The following is a 19,620-nucleotide window of genomic DNA, read 5'->3' on the forward strand; positions in this document are numbered from 1 at the left end:
GGCCAAGGCACTTACCAAGTGAAACAACTAATCAGGCATCTATCTCCTCTTCCCCACCCCACCCCCAAAAGGAGGGGGAATGAGCCACCACAGGACAGCCAAGGGGACTTTAAGTGGCTTCAAGGTTCATGACCACGAATGGTGCTGCCACTGCTGGGATCTGTTTATTCTCAGTAACCAGAAGATGCAGAACCTTGTTTGAGAATATTTGCCCTTTAATTTTCATTCAAAATCCGTTTCTTTAAATACTTTAGTTACAAGTTCTGAGCAGTGGAGACAGAGTAGTAGATGCTGCAGGCACTCAGTACTGGCACCCCCATCCCACCCCTCCCCCCACCCCCAGGTCTTGTTTCTTGGTTCAAGATACAAAAGGGCAGTCTGCACTAAGCAACAGCCCAGTGGCCAGGGTCAGCAGCCTCAGACCTAAATGCAGCTGGTGACAGTCATAGAGCCCCATGGCTTCTACCATGCTCCAAGGAATTCTTCTGACTGTGCCCAGACCCACAGGACAGCTCCCCAGAGACGCCATCAGCATTTCACCAGGGAACATGAACACCTGAAGCTGGGCCCCCCGCCTGTCTTCTGCATACTCCCATACTCCCATCCCGCCCTGCAGAGTGCAGACCCCCCACTTGCCCTGGGCCAAAGTGGGAAGAGCAGGGCCTTGTCAGTCCACTCGCCCACCCGCCCAGTTAGCTGGCGGTGCTCCAGGGAATGCCTGCCCTCCCCTGGCTCTGCCAGGGCCTCCTTTGGCCCACAATCTGCCCCATGGCCAGGACATGCCAGAATCTGCTCTAAGTATGCCCAAATGGGTCCCAGCAGCCTGGGAAGGGATCAGGAAAGGTTGGCTTGAGTGAGGTTGTGATTGTGCCCAAACCCATTTTCCTGGCATGGGCCTATGACAATGTGAGGGCCAGCCCGGGGCTGCTCCCACCCTGATTCCAACATAGGGACCCCCCCCCAAACCCTGCCCACTCCTCCCACATGCGAGTCCCTGGCATGTGCTTCCTGCAAGAGGTAGAAGAGGCAGCTGACAATCAACCGCAGCTGAGAATGCGGGTGCCACTGAAGAAGCAAAGCAGCCCTTCCCAGCTGCATCCACAACCTCTGCAGAGCCAGGACAGTGGCTGCCCTGGGCGCCGGGGCACGGCAGCCCCCCGGATGTCTCTGGAAAGCAGCTTCTAAGACCTGCAATTCCGTGGTCCCCAGGGACTCCCCCAGCACCCTGGCACTGGGGGGAGATGAGGCATCTCTGCAGAGGGCTGCTGGGAGGCCAGCAGGAGAGTCACTACGCATCCAGGCCGGCTCTCTCGCTCCCTACGAGCCTTAGGACAGCTGCTATGTGAGGGTGGGAGGACTGAGCAGAGAGGGAGAGAGCCTGGCAGGAAACCAAGACAAGACCTGCCGGTTGACACAGCGCCCTGGCTTCCCTGCTTGAGGCCAACAGCATGTGCCTGCCTGTCCCCAGGCTAACCCAGGACCCCGAGGGGACTGGGAGAAGAGTGGTTCTCAGTTCCTGTGTGGTCAATTTGTAGGGCATGTGGCTTCCTCCTAAAGGTCCAGGAGGAGGACTCTGGGATCCTCTACCGCTGCCTTGATTTTTCGGAGAAAAGTCACGGCCTCTCTGCCATCAATCAGCCGGTGATCGTAGGTCAATGCCACGTACATCATGGGCCGCACTTCCACCTAGAGAGAAGAGGTCAACAGGTTTGCCGGCAGGAAAGCTCCCAGCTCCAGAGCCGTCCCCACTGATGTGGCCTCTGGGGACTTCAGACCCACATCCGAGCCTTGGCACAGGCAGCCACTCCCGACTCTGAAGCAGTTGGAGAGAGCAGCACTGTCCTCAGGGCCACTGCCTCAGGCCTCACTGCTGCCAGGCAGGCTTCCTTCGGATCCTTGCTGCTCACAGCAGCTTTTTGGGGTTACAATTTTAAAAAACTGACAAAAATTCTCAACCTAGGGTCCACAGAATGCAGTTAGAGACACAGGTTTCTCTGGGGAAATTGATGGTTTTTGAATTCATAAAGGAGTTAGTGGCCCCAAAAGGTTCTAAACACAGAAGTCCCAGAAATGTTTTTCCCACTAATACAGGAAGGAGGGCATTTTGAGAAATGGAATCCACAGAAAATGGAATTCCAAGGTGAGTTTATTTTGGTGCAACAACTTGTGAAATCCATGAGTAGTTTTTCCTCATAATATACATTTTCCATGAACTTTTTGAAGACTTCCTATGTCTTCCAAGATTAGCTGAAACCCCTCTGACTTCCTGCCCTGAACTCTCCCAGCACCTAAGCCTAGAGCTTAGAGACCTGTGTGCTGAGTGAGGACCCTGTACCTCCCTCCCCCCCAGCCCTCAGCCCCCAGTGGAACAACTTTCTGGCTGGTCCCAGACCAAGACCTGAGCCTTCCCAGCCTTAATCAGAACCATCTGCCAGTCTGCTTCCACAGGTCTGGACAGGGTCCAAGAGCGAGCATTTTTAACAGGTCCCTGGATGATGCCAATTCAAAGGCATGCTCTGAGAACCAGCACCTCCTCTAGACATCAGAAACTGAGAAACGGGGCTGAGGCCTGCAATTACAATTAGCTAGACCCTCTCATAGTCACTCGGCCACAGGGACATCAGAAACAAAAGTGCCTACCTTGCCTCCCACGGCCACTGGCCTGTCGAAGATGCCATGCATGCCCAGGATGGCAGACTGAGGGGGATTGATGATGGGCGTTCCAAACAGTGAGCCAAAAACGCCTCCATTGCTGATGGTGAAAGTACCTCCATCCATGTCTTCAATGGCAAGTTCATTCTTTCTGGCCTAGAAAGGTTTCATAATGGAAATGTTAACCCAACCCAGTGCAGAAAGCTCCAAGAACAATAGGCTCTGGTCTCAACGGAAAGCTGTTCAACTGAGGGACTCATACTCTGCGAAGAGACACGCTCACCGTGTCAGAGGCTCACGTCAGGAGTCTGGTCACCAGCACACCCTGAGCTCCACTTCTCAGGGCCCCGCACTTCTTACAGGATAAGCGGAGCTTCCACAGCTTGAGTGCTGCTTGCTGGCGAGCCTAGTCTCCCACATTCTCCTTGCACACCTGCCCAGGAACCAACACACACTTCTTCCTGCATTTACCTTTTCTCCCAGTTCGTTGATAGTTCGTTCGATGTCAGCATAATTCATGGTTTCCACATTCCGGATGACAGGAACCACCAGACCCTGAGAAGAGTGAAAAAGTCTTTCAGCTCCAAGTTAACAGAACCCTTTCTGGTGGCAAGTTACTGATCTTCTCTCTCAGTACCTTCAGCACATAATATATTTAACAGAAAGCCTATACTATTTAGTCTTGATGTTAACAATGTGGTATGCTAAATGGGATACTGTTACCAATTCCCTCCTAAAAACACAGCACTACAGAAATGAGCTCTGCCATGCGACCTGCTTCTTCACAAGGCTGAGTAGGGTGAGGATCTAAGACCAGCACTCCCGCCTGCTGTCTCAACATACCCGTGGGGTGGCCACTGCAACACTGATGTCGATATAATCCCTGTACACCACCTCTTTGGTTGAATCATCAATCACTACAAGAGAGAAAGCACATGTTATGCAGGACTTCCCAGGCCGAGGCCATGGACAATATTTGCACCAAGAGTGAAAACCCACAGAGCTGGTGCAGTGTGGGCCGACATCCGACAGGACAACCCGCTGCCCTACAGGTGGCACCTGGCAGTCCACTTCCTACCATCTGAGCAACAGTGGCCTAGGCTAAGTGATGGCTGTCCCCAAGCTGCCTGGCAGGGGATGCCAGCGCACACTAAGTTCCTGCCAACTTGCTCTACACAGGCCCACCTCTGACAGAGAACAGCTACAGTTATGAAGCACTCCCACAAAGGGTAAATCAGCCAAGGAGAGGGGGTATGGGCATGCTGCCCATCCCGTTGCCCACATCCAGAGCTGGGAAGGAGGAAGCCTCTCTCCAGGAGACTGAAGAGGCAGCAGGTGGTCTGGCCTCAGATATGCGTGGCAGACAACAGCTGGAAACTTCCCTCCAGCACTCCTGAGGGAATAAAGGCTTGGGAACCTTCACACCCAGTTTGTATCATATCATCACATGTGACACCCAGGGAAGGCAAGTGGACTGAAAAAAAGAGAACTTGTATTATGTCTAAATAAAGGGAGCCCACAAAACAGAGAACCAGTCAAGAAGACACGAGTGAAATGGGGCAAGGCTTCTAGTCCTAGTTCTTTAGGTACCTCGGCATTGCTCAGGACTGCCCTCTCAATGATACGAGAAGTGTCTCAACAGAAATAAGAACTGCTCATTAGGCCAACACTTAAATGACACAGGTGGGTAAAAGAAAATGAGCCCTAGGAGCATGCCTCACATCAGGGACCCTGGGGTGGCGTCAGGTGGCTGTCCTCCATCCCAGGGTGCAGAGGCAGTTGGGAGGCTGGGTGTGGCTTCTCTGCTTGTTCCCCATCATTCCAGCATACAGGAAGGAAAAAGTTTGTGGAAATGGTGATCTCACCCACTTTCCTGTAGCCCTTCACCCTTATCATCCTAATCAACTATCAAAAATAAATATAGTTATTTAAAAAATACTAAATTGGGCCCAGCAGCGTGGCCTAGCAGCTTAAGTCCTCGCCTTGAACGTGCCGGGATCCCATATGGACGCTGGTTCTAATCCTGGCAGCCTCACTTCCCATCCAGCTGCCTGGTTGTGGCCTGGGAAAGCAGTCAAGGATGGCCCAGGGCCTTGGGACCCTGCACCCATATGGGAAACGCGGAAGAGGTTCCAGGTTCCCGGCTTCGAATCGGCATAGCATTGGCTGTTGCACTCGCTTGGGGAGTGAATCATCAGACGGAAAATCTTCCTGTCTCTCCTCTCTGTATATCTGACTTTGTAATAAAAATAAATAAATCTTTTAAAAAAATACTAAATTAATTTTTTTAAAGTATCAAGTCCAAAAAAGAGGGACGAGACTTCCCAGTGACCTGAGAGAGCTTACACTGGGCAAGAGGCAGCCCAGGCCTGTGCTGCCAGAGCCACTGCTGAGCTCTGCAGTAGGAGGAAAAGCTAACTATTCTCTCCAGCTGCAGGGAAAGGACTCAAGGTGCTGTTCAGGACAGTCACTCAGAAATACCAGGGGAAGACACTCCTACGTCCACAGCCAGGAGAGCAGAGCCCGCCTGGGAAGGGGCAGGCCTGCGTCCACAGGGCCACCTCCCAGGGCCCCCATGATCCTGGTCCCAGGCTACTCACCTGCATTGACGACAGGCTGCTCCTGCAACGCAAAGGCCGAGGCCTTCACGAATGCCGACATGAAGCCGAGTTTGAGGTTGTGTTTCTTCAGGAAAGCCTCTTTATGCCGGGCTCTCATCTCCTGGATGTTACTGTGGAGACAAGTGATGAGATCCTGACCACCAGTGAAGCCTTGAGCGGACTTTCAAGTGGGAACTGACATCACCACTAAGATACAAAGATAAGACAAGGCTCCTGCCCTTGAGATTAGTTTAATGGGGGCAGGTTTTTTGGCACAGCGGTTATTAACCCTGTTTGGGACATCTACATCCCATATCTGAGTGCCATGGTCCAGACTGAGGCTCTTCTTTCGCTCTAACCTCCTGTTAATGTTCATCAAGAGGCAGCAGGTGGATGGCTCAAGTGTCTAGACCTCTGTCGTCCACATGAGAGACCTAGATTTCAGTTCCTATCTCCTGGTTTCAGACTGACCAGTCTTCACTGTTGGGGGAATTTCTGGAAAGTAACACAGCAGAAGGGAGCTGTGTTTCAAAAAGATATCAACAGTGACCATGTGTGGACCCAAGCTCTTCCCTCCAGGTGAAGTGGCAGGGCCTTCTGAGAAGCTTCTGCAGCACCAACAGCCTTTGCTCCGTCAGAATTGGGGTCTTTACATACACGCTGCAGTTTGTGGAAGAAGGCTTCCCCATCATTGTGCTGCCGAAACTTCGGTATTTATAGGAACAGAGTTCATACTGAAATTTGAGTTTAACTTCATCTCAGGTCCCAATGTCCAGCTCTCTCCTTCTCCCTGTAATGGCCTGATTCAACATTAGACAAAGATAAGATGTGGTGCAACTTTAACTGCCCCCCACAGACCCTTTTGCTTCTGAAAAAGGACATTTTCCCAGGGAGACTTATTGGGTTTAAAATGTTTATTTTCCTGAGTCTAACCTTATTTAGTGCTAGGATTACCACCCTAAAGACATTACCAGTTCCCAAGATGCAAGAGCAGCAGCAGAAGGAGGGCGAAGTGATAAACATCTCTGCTCTCAGCCCTGCTGAAATGCGATTGTGTGGTCATTAAGCAGTTTCTGTTTCAGAATTCGGCTCTTGGAGGCAGCAGTTGGGGCTCCGGGGGAAAGCAGGAGCTCAGAAAGGCCCCTCAGAGGGTAGCTGGCCAGTACAAGACCCAGAGGACACTCGATCTAAACCAGATTACTCTGCAGCAAGATGCCAGGCCTTTGTTAGGTGACACCTTGATTAGCTGCTAAAAGGAGGCCCCACAACCATCCCTTACTTCCAATCAAAGCTGCTGGATCAACAGTGTCTTTCAAGGCCACAAATATTTACATGTTTTGTCTTAAGAAATGGAGTAGGATTTCAAAGTCCAATTTAATTTGTGTACCATTCGGGCTTAATGCACTGAAACCCAAGCTGCAGTCCAGGAGTCATTACTCGGTGTCCTTCCCCCTGCACACTACAGGAGAGAAAGCCTGGGCATGGGTGATTGTCCAGCGTCCTTAGAAAGCTTCCTGACATCAGCCACATAGCCCTATCTGGTGAAAAACGCCAAGAGCGTAGTCAAACCACACCCTTCTTTATTTGTCAGACTCTTTCCAAAGGAAATCAAAATTTCCTAGTGAGATTAGAAGACTAAATATTCAGGATGGAAAAAAGCCACAAGCCGGCCTGAAAACTGAGTAATCTGCTTCCTAAATCCAACGATAACTCTGAACCTGGCATTCACAACATGCTGAACTATGGCCGTTCTGCCCTGTGCTCTGGTCCTTCCTTTATGTTCCTGGTTACGTCTCCGTCTCAGCGTGTTTTCTACTGCCCTGCCTGTTAGGGTCCACACCACAAACAGCAGCTGGAATGCCACCCGAAGGCCTAATAACGGTCTCTTTGCTCCAGGAATTTCCAGGTCTACACCTGCTACCTCTACCCCCAATCTCAAAAACAAATTATCTCACTTTCTTCTCCAAACTGTTATTCTTCTGATTTTTAATTTTTCTAGATTTCACTTTATGTCTACCCAAAACAGCAAGTTTAGGAGGCTATGGTTCTTGTTCACTCATCATTATACCCTCTTGAAATCCGCAGCGTAAGACCTTATAAACACCCAGAAAAAAAAAAAAAAAAGATAATTTGTGCTTTAACCTGCCTGACTGTGAACTACTCAATAACACACATGAGGAAAGTCACTAGTATACTAGGCATGGTGCCCTGGTCCTGGGCAGGCTGTTAAGGATTCTCTAGCAAAGGCGTTAGCTCTGGGCAGAAGCTCTGTCCATCTGGGTGCACCATATCTTCTAGACAACCCAACAAAGGTCACCAGAGTCTGAAGAATATTACCAACCTCACTGATCAGAAATCCCAAGATTTGGGTCAAAGATCAGAGATGAACCAGGCATAGTATCAGCAAAGTCAAACACGGGATTAAACTAGGGGGTCACATTCTTAAGTCAACAATCAGGAAAGGAAAGAAGCACCTCCTTCCCATCAAGCTAGTGTTGGCATTGGCACTAGGTAAGAACTGGGACAAGCTCACGTGTTCTCCAAGAAAGAAAGGGCATGGGAGCGAGAGGGGCTGGAGACCCCACCTCATGTCAATCTCATTGAAAGTCGTCAGCATTGCACATGTATTCTGGGCCTCCTTCAGACGCTGGGCAATGCGCTGCCGCATCCTGTTCATTTTCTCCTGCAAGTGAAAGTGCAGCAAGTATTGAGGTGCTGGTCTCACGGGATCAGAGAGGAATCAGCTTGCCACGAGGGGATGGCCAAGAACTGGCTCCAGTATCTGAGTACAACATGCACTTGTTGCTTCCCACTTCCTGTGGTGGCCTTTCTGCTTCAAGCAGAACAAAACACAAGCCAAAACTGTTCTCTCCGATGTGCCTCATGTTTAACCAAGAATGGAGGCTCAGGAAATGGTCTGATTTAAAAACCAAAACCAGTTTATAAAAAGGAAGAATGTGGTGGAGGTTTAGCCAGCCTAAGAATCATCACAGGAAAGGCAATTTCTGTTTAGAAAGACTTACATGAGAACAGTGGGAACTCACAGGCAACAGACTGGAGGCTACAGTATTTTTAGGAAGTATTCTCAGGCAGGGGAACCCACATTCTTGACCACACTTCCTTGAGGTTTTATGTCTGCCCTAACAGCTAGTGCTAATGTTTCGTATCCCCTAGCAACAGCCAAATATTCCGCAAGCATAGGAATAAAGCACTCTCAGAGCCATCTCTCTGAAGCAGACATCACCGTAGGAGGGAGAGGGTTGTGTTACCAAGCTACCACCTCTGCAAATACATTTAACTTACCCAAGGCATTTCCCTGGTAACATCATACAGTGGAAAAAACCACTGGACAAGCAGGCAGAAAACCTTGTAGTATTATCCTTTGATGGATACAGAGAGATGAACACGTCACTTCCTAGACCTGAATCTTTGTCAAGGTCAAGGAAATGAGTTGCTGCTCACACAAAGGTATATACCACACCCAGATTCCACTAGCCTCACACTGGCCAAGGCTTACCCGATGTTCTGAACGCAGTCCTGTGTCAGCTGGCGAAGGGGCAGCAGCAGGTTTTATTGCAGACACTACAGAGAGGACACAGTGGCATCAGAGGGAAGGAAACATGTATGTGAGTACATACCAGTATTTCCAGGCTACATTAGCATTTAATCCTGAAGAGATTCAGAAGTGGATCAGTAACAGATGAACTTCTGCTCAGAGAAGTAAAGTGATTAGCTAAAAGTCACACAGTTACACACAAACAGAAAGCTAGGAAGCAAACCCAGGTCTTCCATGTTTACAGTTCTACGAACAGCCAAGCCACTAATCAGGGCCACGATTAGTCTCAGACTGCACGACACTACATAGATGGTCTTTCTCCACATGAGACATGGGAGGGAGTTCACCTGGTTTGCTAGAAGGAGGCTGTGAAGGTGAGGGCACCGGAGGCATCTGAGTGGGTATGGGTGCTGCAGGAGGCGGAGGAGCTGCTGCAGGCTCTGCCTTGGGGGCCGCAGCAGGGGCTTCAGCTGGTTTGGCCTTGGCAGGAGCAGCTGGAAAATGAGAACAGAAAAATAAGAACATCAACACTGCCTGGAACTAAAAGCAGCCCAATCAGTTCAGTGGCAAGCGCTCTATCTCAATCCTTGCTGTGTACAAGGAACTAAGCCAGAGTACTCTACCATAGTCCCAGTGTCTCAAACTGTCCCGTATCAGCTACTCACTCCACTCAACTGCCTTCCTGACTGCTCAGCAAACTCAACAAGCCGTTTCGGAACCAGCTCTCTGCTTACAGCCTGGGAAAGCAAAGGAGGATGGCCTAAGTGCTTTGGCCTGGCTTAGCCCTGGCCTTTGTGCCACCAGAGGGCTCAACCAGTGAATAAAGAGCTGTGTTCCTTTGTAGCTCTTGTAAAGCCTTGGGACCCTGCACCCACGTGGGAGACCTAGAAGAGCTCCTAGCTCCAGATTGGCTCAGCTCCAGCCGTTGTGGCCACGTGCGGAGGGAATCATCAGATGGAAGATCTTCCTCTCCGTCTCTCCTCCTCTCTATAGATCTGCCTTTCCAATAAAAGTAAATAATCTTTAAAAATAAATTTTTGCAACATCTTTAAAAAGTTTCTTTCATTCTGACAGTAACGAATAGGATGAACATTTCACCTGGTCTTTTTCCTAGTTAGCTACTACATATTTTTCCCACTTTGAGCTTCTGATTTGAGTCTGATTACAATGTCAGAAGTAGCCCGACTTCCATAGCCCAACTTCAAGAGCCTGACTACATTAATAATGAAAAGGAAACAGACTTTGGTATTACAGCATTTAATTAAGAGCAACCTGAGGGCCTGGCACAGTAGCCTAGCGGTGAAAGTCCTCACCTTGAACCAATCACTCCAGGAAACATTTTAAAACTATGTCATATTACCAGGCTCTAACAAATCAGGATCTCTGGGCCATGGGGCATCATCATCTGCATTACTTTAAAAAGCTCCCATGTGGGCCTGGCGTGGTGGCGCAGTGGTTAAGGTCCTTGCCTTGCACGCCCAGGATCCCATATGGGCGCTGGTTCTTATCCCGGTGGCCCTGCTTCCCATCCAGCTCCCTGCCTGTGGCCAGGAAAGCAGTCAAAGACAGCCCAAAGCCTTGGGACCCTGTATCCGCGTGGGAGACCCGGAAAAGCTCCTAGCTTTGGATTGGCTCAGCTAGAGCCGTTGTGGCCGCTTATAGAGTGAACCACCCGGATGGAAGATCTTCCTCTCTGTCCTACTCTATATATCTGCCTTTCCAATAAAAAAATAAATAAATACATAGGTCTTTAAACAAAAAAAAAGAAAAAAAGAAAAAGGAAATCCAAGGCAGGCATCGCTATCACTTGGGATACCTACATTCTATATCAGAGTGCCTGACTTGCTTCTAGGCCAGCTTCCTGCTAATACACCTAGGGGCATCACACAATGGTGTAAATACCTGTGTCCCTGCCACCTGAACAGGACACAAAGATGGAGTTCCTGATTCATGGCTCCTGCCTGGACCAACTCTCGCTGTCAGATGTTTGGGGAATGAGCCAATGAATGCAAGATAGCTTTCTTTTTTCTTTCCTTTTCTAAGATTTATTTATTTTGAAAGTCATTTACAAAGAGATTTTCCATACACTGGTTTACTCCCCAGACAGCCCAACAACCAGCACTGGGCCAGGCCAGAGCCAGGAGTCTGGAGCTTCATCCCAGTCTCCAAAGTGTGTGGCAGCGACCCAACACTTAGGCCATCCTCTACTGCTTTTCCAACACATGGAACTGCATTAGAAGTGGAGTTGCTTCCGCCCAGCATGATGGCTCGATGGCTAAATCCTCACCTTGCATGCACCAGGATCCCATGTGGGCGCCAGTTCGTATCCCAGCTGCCCCACTTCCAATCCAGCTCCCTGTCCATGGCCTGGGAAAGCAGAGGACTGCCTAAAACCTTGGGCCTGAACCTACATAGGAGGTTCAGCTCCAGCCTTTGTAGCCACGTGGGGAGTGAATCAGAGGACAGAAGATCTTTATCTCTCCTTCTCAATTTGACTTTGCAATAAAACATAAATATTAAGAAGGAAAAAAGATACAAAAGCAGAGCTTGGACATGAACCAGCACCCATACCAGATGCCAGGATCACAATCAGCAGCTCTACCTGCCATTCCACAAGGCTGGTCCTGAAAGGTCTTCATCACCCTGCCTTTCAAATACATAAAAAAATTTAAAATCCAGAATAAGAAAATCTGCAGGAAGGGATCAGCATTGTCATGTAGTACGTTGAGCTGCCATCGGTGACACTAGCACCCTATAAGCACCAGTTTGATACTGGCTGCTTTTCTTCCAATCCAGTTCTGTGCTAATGACCTGAGAAAGCACAGGAAGAAGGGCCAAGTATCTGAGTCCCTGCTACTCATGTGGGAAACATGTTCTAGGCTTCAGGTTTCAGCCTAACCCAGCTCTGACCATTTTGGTGATTTGAGGAAATGAACCAGGGGATGGAAGATAGCTGTGTGTGTGTGTCCCTGTTTCCCCTTCTTTCTCAAACTGCCTTTCAAATAAATCTATTAAATAGAAGAAAAAAAAATAAAAACAGATCATGAGGGTTTTTTTTTTTTAAATACTCCTTTTTTCCTGAATTTTAAATACTCCTTTTTTCCTGAAGGGTAGCTCATACTACCCTTCTTAGTCCCTCAACTAAGAGCAGTTGGACTATGAAGTATCAGCCCCAAGCCCAACGGAAGACCTTGACCACCAAGAGAACTTCTTTACCACCAGTTTTCCTGAGTGTGAAAAGAGGAGTGCCTCCTTCGACCTTCCCCCCATCAGGTACTAAAAGAGCTTCGATCACGCCATGGGCCGGTGACGGAACCTGTACAGACGTCTGGAAAAAGAAGATAGAGTCTGAATTTTTACACAGTATTAGAAAATTAACTATACAGAATCTCCAATATGAGTCACAGACTTGCTGCACAGTTATAAAAGACCTTGCACGTAAAAGCGCCTAGAGCCCCCTCCAGTTTCAGAGCGATTACAAGCAGTGGCACTGTGACATGTAAACTAAGCCATCCCGAGAAGCCTGCATCCTCTTCGGAAGTGTTTGGTCTAGTCCTGGATTTTCTCCCAATTCCAGCTTCCTGCTAATGCCCAAGAACCTGGGTTTGTCCCCCACATGAGGCCTGCGTGGATTTCTAGCTTCTAACTTTAGCTTGGCCCATCCTGACTGTTATGAACATTTGCTAAACAGCCCAGGGATTAGGTGATCTTTGTTACTCTGACTTTACACGAATTAAGTTGGAAAGAAAAAAAATAAAAAACCATAAAGAAAAGTGATCACGACCCTTGTTATCGTGAAGATTGGCCCCTTCTGTCCTTTCTCAGAAATACTAAGGCAAAAATTCAGTTTCTATGTTTCCAAATGATACACAAAAGCTAGAAATTGTTCAAACATCACACACACAAAAAGCTGCTACAAACTAAACATACTCTAGTTTATGGCATACATGTAGAACTATCTACAACTAAACCTGAATTGTATCCTCTTAATGAACTATTATTTCTAATTGAGGTTACAGTCAATTAAAAATGATCTCTAATGCTTAAGCCCCTGTTTCTTTCATTAGGTCAAGAGACTAAGGGAAGACCATACAAAATTGGCATTAACACAGGTCAAGCCTACCTTATCAGTTTCAATCTCACAAACCACTTCATCTTCCGCAACGGTGTCTCCAACAGCTGAGAAGACAACCAAAGGCTGCTGGTCAGTGGGAGCTCCCTTCTGTTTTCTGGTTCCAAGGTCCCTCTCCCTCAGGCCCAGGGCAACATGCAAGTGTAGGGGTGGGAGCTAACCGGCGGAGCTGGTGGGTCCACGGGGGTAGGCAGGGAAGGGAGACTGAGAGGGCAGAGGAACAAACACCTTACCTTTCTCCCACCTGACATCGCCCTCTGTGACAGACTCTGCAAACGCTGGGGTTTTTACTGTAATCACATCATCCTCTAGGAGAAACAGGAAAGTCATAGTAGTTTTTTTTGTTTTTTTTATTAAATTCAGTCAGTTCTGCTCTTCCCATTCAATCTCCATTCCCAAGCGGGTGGTGTCGGGAGTTATGACGCCAGTGACGATGCCTGCATCCCACATCACAGCGCCTCAGTCCAATTCCTGCTCTATCTCCAGACCCCAGAAAGCAAGTGATGGCGGCTCAGGTAACTAAGTTCCTCTCACCAATGTGGGAAACCCGGATCGAGTTCTGACTCCCCACTTCAGCCTAGCCCAGACTGTTGCAGGCACTTGGAGAATGAACCAAGCACACTGTCTCTCAATAAACAAGCAAACGAAACAACCACAACACCCCACACCCAAGAAGGCACTGAGGTGCGGGAGGGTACTTACTGCATGCAGCTGTAGTTCTGAAGAAGCGAACGCTGAAGACACTACTGCTGTTAATGCTACAAAAGAAATGCCAACTTTAATGCCTAAAGCAGATAAACCACTCACATTTTAGTCCAGTTCAAGTGCCGCATGCTGCCCCTCCTGAAACAGTGATTGCTCACCAGGGGTGTTCACTAATGTCACACAATGGAATTTTTCCAACATGCACGTGCCCCAGCTCCATCTGTAAACATTCCACCTGGCCGGGGGAATTGGCACAGCCTGATGCCCTGGGTGTCTTGAGCAGTGTGCCCTGTGTTGCAATAGAATGCCAGTTCTCACAAAACAGATCTACCACTGGTTCTCTGAGGAAAACAGTAAGCCTCGTGGTCCTTTGCAGATCCACCAAAATGATTTAACCTATTAACCAGGTGTTGTTTTTAAGTAACCACACCCACATGAGAAATGGTAAGCTTCAGGGTTAATTGTCATTATGCCAAGCATAATGGAATCTGTCCTCAGGATTATGGGTTTAGATAAGGCAGCAAGATGAGACACTTGATTTGGAGGTAAATGCTATGGGGGTGAAAGAAAACCTACCAAGTCAATATGACAACTCCTGTTTTTTTGGAAGGCAGCTACATTAGCCCATTCTGGGCTAATCAAAAAGAATTTCAAAGACCAAGGCATTTTCTGGTATGACATATACTATAAAAACTTAACTGGAGAATGACAGACCCTTGTACACATAAAATCATTAACTGGTTACTTCTGGAAGTGCTAGATACAGACACACACAGTATCTACGGCTATCAGGCACACAGCTTGGGAGAATGAATTGGACTGATGAGAGCTTTCACTTTTACACTTTCAGAACTGTCAATATTCTACAAAAAAGCAATTTCATAATAACAAAGTAAAATAGATTTAAATGCTTTTTGATAATTTTACTCCTGTAATGTCAAAACAGCTGTGGTCTATGTATAGTCACATGACATGCAGACTGCTTTTAAAGATAGTGTTCACAGGCCCGGCACGATAGCATTGCAGTTAAGGTCCTCGCCTTGAACGTGCCAGGATCCCATATGGGTGCCAGTTCTAATCCCGGCAGCTCCACTTCCCATCCAGCTCCCTGCTTGTGGCCTGGGAAAGCAGTCGAGGACAGCCCAAAGCCTTGGGACCCTGCACCCATGTGGGAGACCAGGAAAGAAGCTCCTGGCTTTGGATCGGCTCAGCACTGGCCATTGCGGCCGCTTGTGGAGTGAATTATCAGACGGAAGATCTTCCTCTCTGTCTCTCCTCCTCTCTGTATATCTGACTTTGTAATAAAATAAATAAATCTTAAAAAAAAAAAAATCCCAGAAACGCAACTGTTGAGCCAACTAGTACACACAATTCAAAGACAGGACAGCCAAACTGCCCCTCCAAGAGAAGCGCAGGAATTCAAAATTACAGTACTAAGGGAGAGAAGTGCTTTTTCAACTGAAGAAAAAAAAACAGGGGCAAGTGCCATGGCATTAAGGGTTAACTGGCTGCTTGGAAAGACTATTGCAAATTGTCTAGAATGGAGTTCTGGCACTTCCACTTCTGATCTAGCTTCCTGCTAATGCCTCTGGGTAGGCAGCAGCTGATGGCTCAAATGTTTGCACCCCTGCCATTCCCATGGGATTCCTGGATTAAGCTCCAGGCTCCAGGCTTCAGCCCTAGTATAGCCCTAGCTGTTGTGGGCATCCTGGGAGTCAAGCAGTGGGACCACACTTAAAAGACAGTATTAGATAGATATTAAAGGGAAATGCCCACCTTTAATTGCACAGAAAGAAGTTGACCTGCTGTTTACACTGAAGAACCTCCCTGCAGAACCAGCAGCTTCCCAGCTGCTGAACAAGCTGCTAGACAGCATCCTCGCCCCATCGCCTTTTCACACAAGGAATGCCAAGCCAGCACTTAAGTCACAGTCAGAAGTTAATCTGAAACCCAAGTGGTGGCCTTTCTCCAAGCTATATTATGCAACCACCACATTTCCTCCAAACCAGCCCAAGGCTCCAAGCTCCACTAGTCTCCTGAACTGTTCCTTAAACAAGTAACTATGCTACCAAGAGGATGCTCTCAATCTCCACAATAAATGCAACCTCTAGCCCCTGGCTGCACATACACCCACAGATTCTTCAGGAATACTCTTTGGTTGACCTCAACTTCATTATAATCTAAACACATTTGGCAGACAGGTACTTCACACACACATTAAAAAATATGTAACATGAAGGTTATATCTAGGAACTCAATATAACCACTTCATTTCTAGTCCTGGGAGCCAATGAGGAAATGAGAAGGCAAATTTAGTACTGGTGTCATGGTCACGTTTTCTGTACTCCCCCGTGATACTTACACAATCTTCCTGCTGTCGGGGCAACTTGGTCCCTGACATGAGGAGACCCCTACAAGAAACAAAACAACTCTTAGCCAACTCTGATCTGATGCAGGACACAAACAGGAAGTAAGGCTGTTAGCCCAGGTCCCAACTCAGCAGGGCCAACTGCAGACAGCACAATCCGAGTCCCCTTTCTCACTTTTCCACCAAGGTAGCCTTAATGGTTACATGGGACTGGGGTTAAGAGCAGGCTTTGTTTGGAAAAGGGGAGAAATATAATGGCACAGCCCATTATAGTCACCTTAAAAATCCAAGAAACAGGGTTGTAGTGGGGTAAAGCATTAGGCTGCTGCCTGCAGGACCAACACTCAATACGGCGACAGCTGGAGTTCCAGCTGCTTCACTTCCGATCCAGCTTCCTAACAAGCCTTGGAACCCAGGGGAAGGTGGCCCAAGTGGTTGGGTTCCTGCCACCCACATGGGAGACCTGGCTCTTGGCTTCAAACTGGCCTGGCCTCAGGTGACTTGCTGAAGCCACTTAAGGAGTAAACCAGGAGATAAAGTTCCAAAAGATTTCATCAAAACATACATGGATACCTCTATACTTTCATACATCTCTACTCCTCACAGCTCTCCAAACAACTAAAGCTTGAGAAACGATGGTTGATTCTGCAACTATCTAGCCTAACCTCAGACACAGGGGAGCGTTAGAGCTGCGTTCACAGCCCGAAGCCCAGCAGCAGAGCCTGGGCTATTTGAGGCCCAAGACAGAGCAAACCATCTCCTCACCCCTCAGTTTACCCTCCTCCCATTCTCCTTTTAAAGATGTCTGCCTTCCTCATCACCCTCAACAAGCTGCAAGCCCTTTCTACCCGCCAGCTGCCCTTATCATAGATAACTGCATGTTCCTACTTGATAACCAGAAACTACAGCCACCTCAAATATATCCTTTCTAATGGTTTTTGTGTTTGCAGGTCTATTAACAATTCCTCCTGCATACTGGGCTCAGGGAGCCACCCATCCGGCTCAGAATTCATCCTCCTCTGACAGGTGTCATTTACACAGTGCTTGAAAGCTTATAAAAGCTTCCCACGGTGAGCTCACTTTGATGCTCACATCTCACAGCAGCTCTGCAGGACCACACCACCTACCACCATCCCCACCTCATACACGAGATGACAACTCGTCCCGGAGGAGCGGGGGAATCCTACCCAAGAAGCAACCTCATATGCCAGGGCCTTGCCCTTGTCCTGCCACTTTGCAGGACTCCTACCCCAGAAATCCCTCATGGAGCTGGCCCGGTGGTAGGCTTCCAGCGATCTCATGATTAAGAAGCAAGTCCAGACACCCAACATGGTCCTGCCCCGCCCAGACCATCCCATTTCTCTGACCGTGAGATTCCTGTCCTCTTCCCTCACTGGCCAAGTCCCTTCCCCACCTTCACCCAGAAGTCTGCTTCCACGGAACCTCTTCAGGGAAGTCTGTACCACACGCCCACAATACCTCCTCTCCCAAGCTGGGGATACCATCCCATCCCAGCCTTCTCTTGGTAACCACGTTGCAAGTACGTCCTTCTGTACACACACACACACACACCCCACACTCCCCCACCCCTGTTTTCCATCCCTTCCAGGAGCGGGCTCATGTTCCTGGAGAATGGAGCCTATTTGTTTCCCTATGGCCAGGCATGGGGGGCCGGCGCTGTAACACCCGATAAATCATTTATTGAGCACACAAGTTAACAAGGACCTAAGCGATTCAGCGTCCAGGCCTGAGAAAGAACTCAGGTAGCCTGGCTTAACCAGCGGCTGACTGAGTGACCTTGACCCAGGGACCTAACGCCTCTTGCCTTAGCTTCGGCATTTACAGACACCATCTCTCATTGGGCTTTGTGATGATGAACTAAACAACGCACAGGATACACCGAGCAGTGGACGTGACACCACGGAAGCCTTCAACAAGTTGAACTCAACTGACACATATCTTATCCAAGACAGAGTGTAAAAAGTTGTGGACCATGAACTATTAATAATCTCTGCACCCCACCCCGGGAGGGATTAATAAATCCAAAATCATTCCAACAATCTCCACACCATTTTCTCTCTCACGCCTCTCTCTCCCTTAGCCACACGGCCCTAGCCAAAACCCCATTTCCTCCAGCTGCCCAACACCTGCAACCCCTCTCCTTCCTCAGGGGCCTAGTGTAAGTCCCTCCGGCTCTCCCTCCTGCTTCACACCTGTGCCTCCATCACACCCCAGGGGATGCACCTGGTCCCAAGAGTCTCTGACACCCACCTGCCCGGCTTCCCTCCTCAGCCTACTGTCCACAGTGTGCCTGGTAAGGCATGCTGAGCTGGCAGCCATAGGAGGGCTAGTTAGTGCGAACAGTTGCTGCTGGATTCCCAGCTTGGTGCCTGAATACCCACACAACTAAGAAAAACTCCTGAAATGGCACGAACCCTAACGAACCAGGTATGCAGCTGCGACTACCAGAACTGCAGGTGTCTTTGGCGCTGGCGGGGAGGGCACGCGGGAGGGACAGCCCCACTTCCTGACACATGCACACGCCAGGGGGTGACGCCAAGGGCAGTACTCACCGGGCAGGGAGCGTCTCCCCAGAGGGCAGTTCCCCTGTTGAGAAAGACAAGACATCACCCCAGGCTTAACAAAGGGGGAAAAAAAGAACGGTTTTTGGTACACCTCCAAGCTGCACTGGTTTGGGGACGGGGCCATCTCCCATGGACAAATGTGACACCTGCAGACCCAGCCCAGCGACACGTAGCTTCCCAAGGGAGGAGAGCGGAGGGTCCCTCCATCCTGGCACCCCAGCACCCCCAAGCCGAGCCCGTGCAGGGCGTATGCCGCAGCGCAGCCCCCCAAGGCCAGGCGGCCTCCGCGTCCCGGTGCCCTTGGTGCCCGGCCTGGCCGGCGCGGCTGCGCCCTCTGCCTGAAAGGCCCCGCCCGGGTGTGTCCACCGGCAGGCGGCTCTCCCCGCGACCACCGCCCGCAGCCGTGCAGCTCAGGGCCCCGGCCGGACCGCACCTTCTGGAAGGCGGAGAGCGAGCGGCTGAAAGCCCGGGACACGCAGCGGGAGCGGGACAGCATCGCGGAGCTGCGCCGAGGGCGGGCGGGCGGACACCGGATAAAGGGCCCGGCAACAACCGGAAGCGGGGCGGGCCTCTGCACCCGCCACCCCGCGGCGGGGGAGTATGGTTAGGAGCAAACCATTGGCCGGGCGGGGCAGGGGCAGGCGTTCAGGTTTAGGCAGCTGGTGGGATGGTGGAGGGATGGGGCACGGGGAACGCTGGGCTGCCACGCTTCTCGCCTGCCTGGGCTGTTCCTCTTGAGGGTGCCGACGACTGTAGGCGATCGGAGAGCTCCCGGGGTGGCGCCTTCCCGGGCCTTTCCGCAGAGCTGGCTTGGAGTTTGGCCGCCTTCTCGGGAGATTCTGGGGCTCCCGAGGTCCCTGAGCCATTTTGCCCTAACCCGGAACAGAGAGCCAAAGGCCAGGGCTCGCATCTTGAACTCGGAACCTGGCGGACATGGATGCCAGATCTTACCCTTGTGTGACCTTGGGCTGATGTCCTTACTTCTCCTTGCTACACACACACACACACACACACACACACAC

At 49.7% G+C, this 19,620-nt stretch overlaps 1 protein-coding gene across 2 annotated transcripts; it reads right to left on the minus strand.

Annotated features, from left to right (window-relative positions):
* Positions 1-194: 194 nt before the first annotated feature.
* On the minus strand, positions 195-19,125 carry DLST (dihydrolipoamide S-succinyltransferase). Of its 2 annotated transcripts, XM_040975278.1 has the most exons (15): positions 19,032-19,125; positions 18,587-18,620; positions 16,008-16,056; positions 13,643-13,698; positions 13,174-13,248; positions 12,932-12,987; positions 12,025-12,136; positions 9,156-9,302; positions 8,770-8,834; positions 7,838-7,935; positions 5,253-5,383; positions 3,496-3,569; positions 3,124-3,207; positions 2,641-2,808; positions 195-1,686 (listed from the first exon to the last, which is right to left on the minus strand). In XM_040975278.1, the coding sequence occupies exons 1-15, from the start codon at positions 19,092-19,094 to the stop codon at positions 1,552-1,554; spliced, it is 1,347 nt and encodes a 448-aa protein (XP_040831212.1). In that variant the 5' UTR covers positions 19,095-19,125; the 3' UTR covers positions 195-1,551. The 2 variants fall into 2 exon arrangements, with proteins under 2 accessions (XP_040831212.1, XP_040831213.1); XM_040975279.1 differs by lacking the exons at positions 195-1,686; positions 2,641-2,808; positions 3,124-3,207; ... (2 more) ...; positions 7,838-7,935; positions 9,156-9,302 and having other exon boundaries at positions 8,769-9,155; positions 11,999-12,136.
* Positions 19,126-19,620: the final 495 nt, after the last annotated feature.

The sequence above is a fragment of the Ochotona curzoniae genome, unplaced genomic scaffold (assembly GCF_017591425.1).
Source record: "Ochotona curzoniae isolate NIBS_2020 unplaced genomic scaffold, NIBS_Ocur_1.0 contig_2688, whole genome shotgun sequence".
In the NCBI taxonomy this organism is placed as follows: domain Eukaryota; kingdom Metazoa; phylum Chordata; class Mammalia; order Lagomorpha; family Ochotonidae; genus Ochotona; species Ochotona curzoniae.

Coding starts and splice junctions, on each gene's coding strand:
- DLST (XM_040975278.1), bottom strand. CDS start 19,094: ATGCTGTCCCGCTCCCGCTGCGTGTCCCGGGCTTTCAGCCGCTCGCTC. Junction 5,384..7,837: donor TTCAATGAGATTGACATGAG/GTGGGGTCTCCA, acceptor TTGTCTCCACAG/TAACATCCAGGAGATGAGAG. Junction 3,208..3,495: donor TTGCAGTGGCCACCCCACGG/GTATGTTGAGAC, acceptor CACTCTTCTCAG/GGTCTGGTGGTTCCTGTCAT.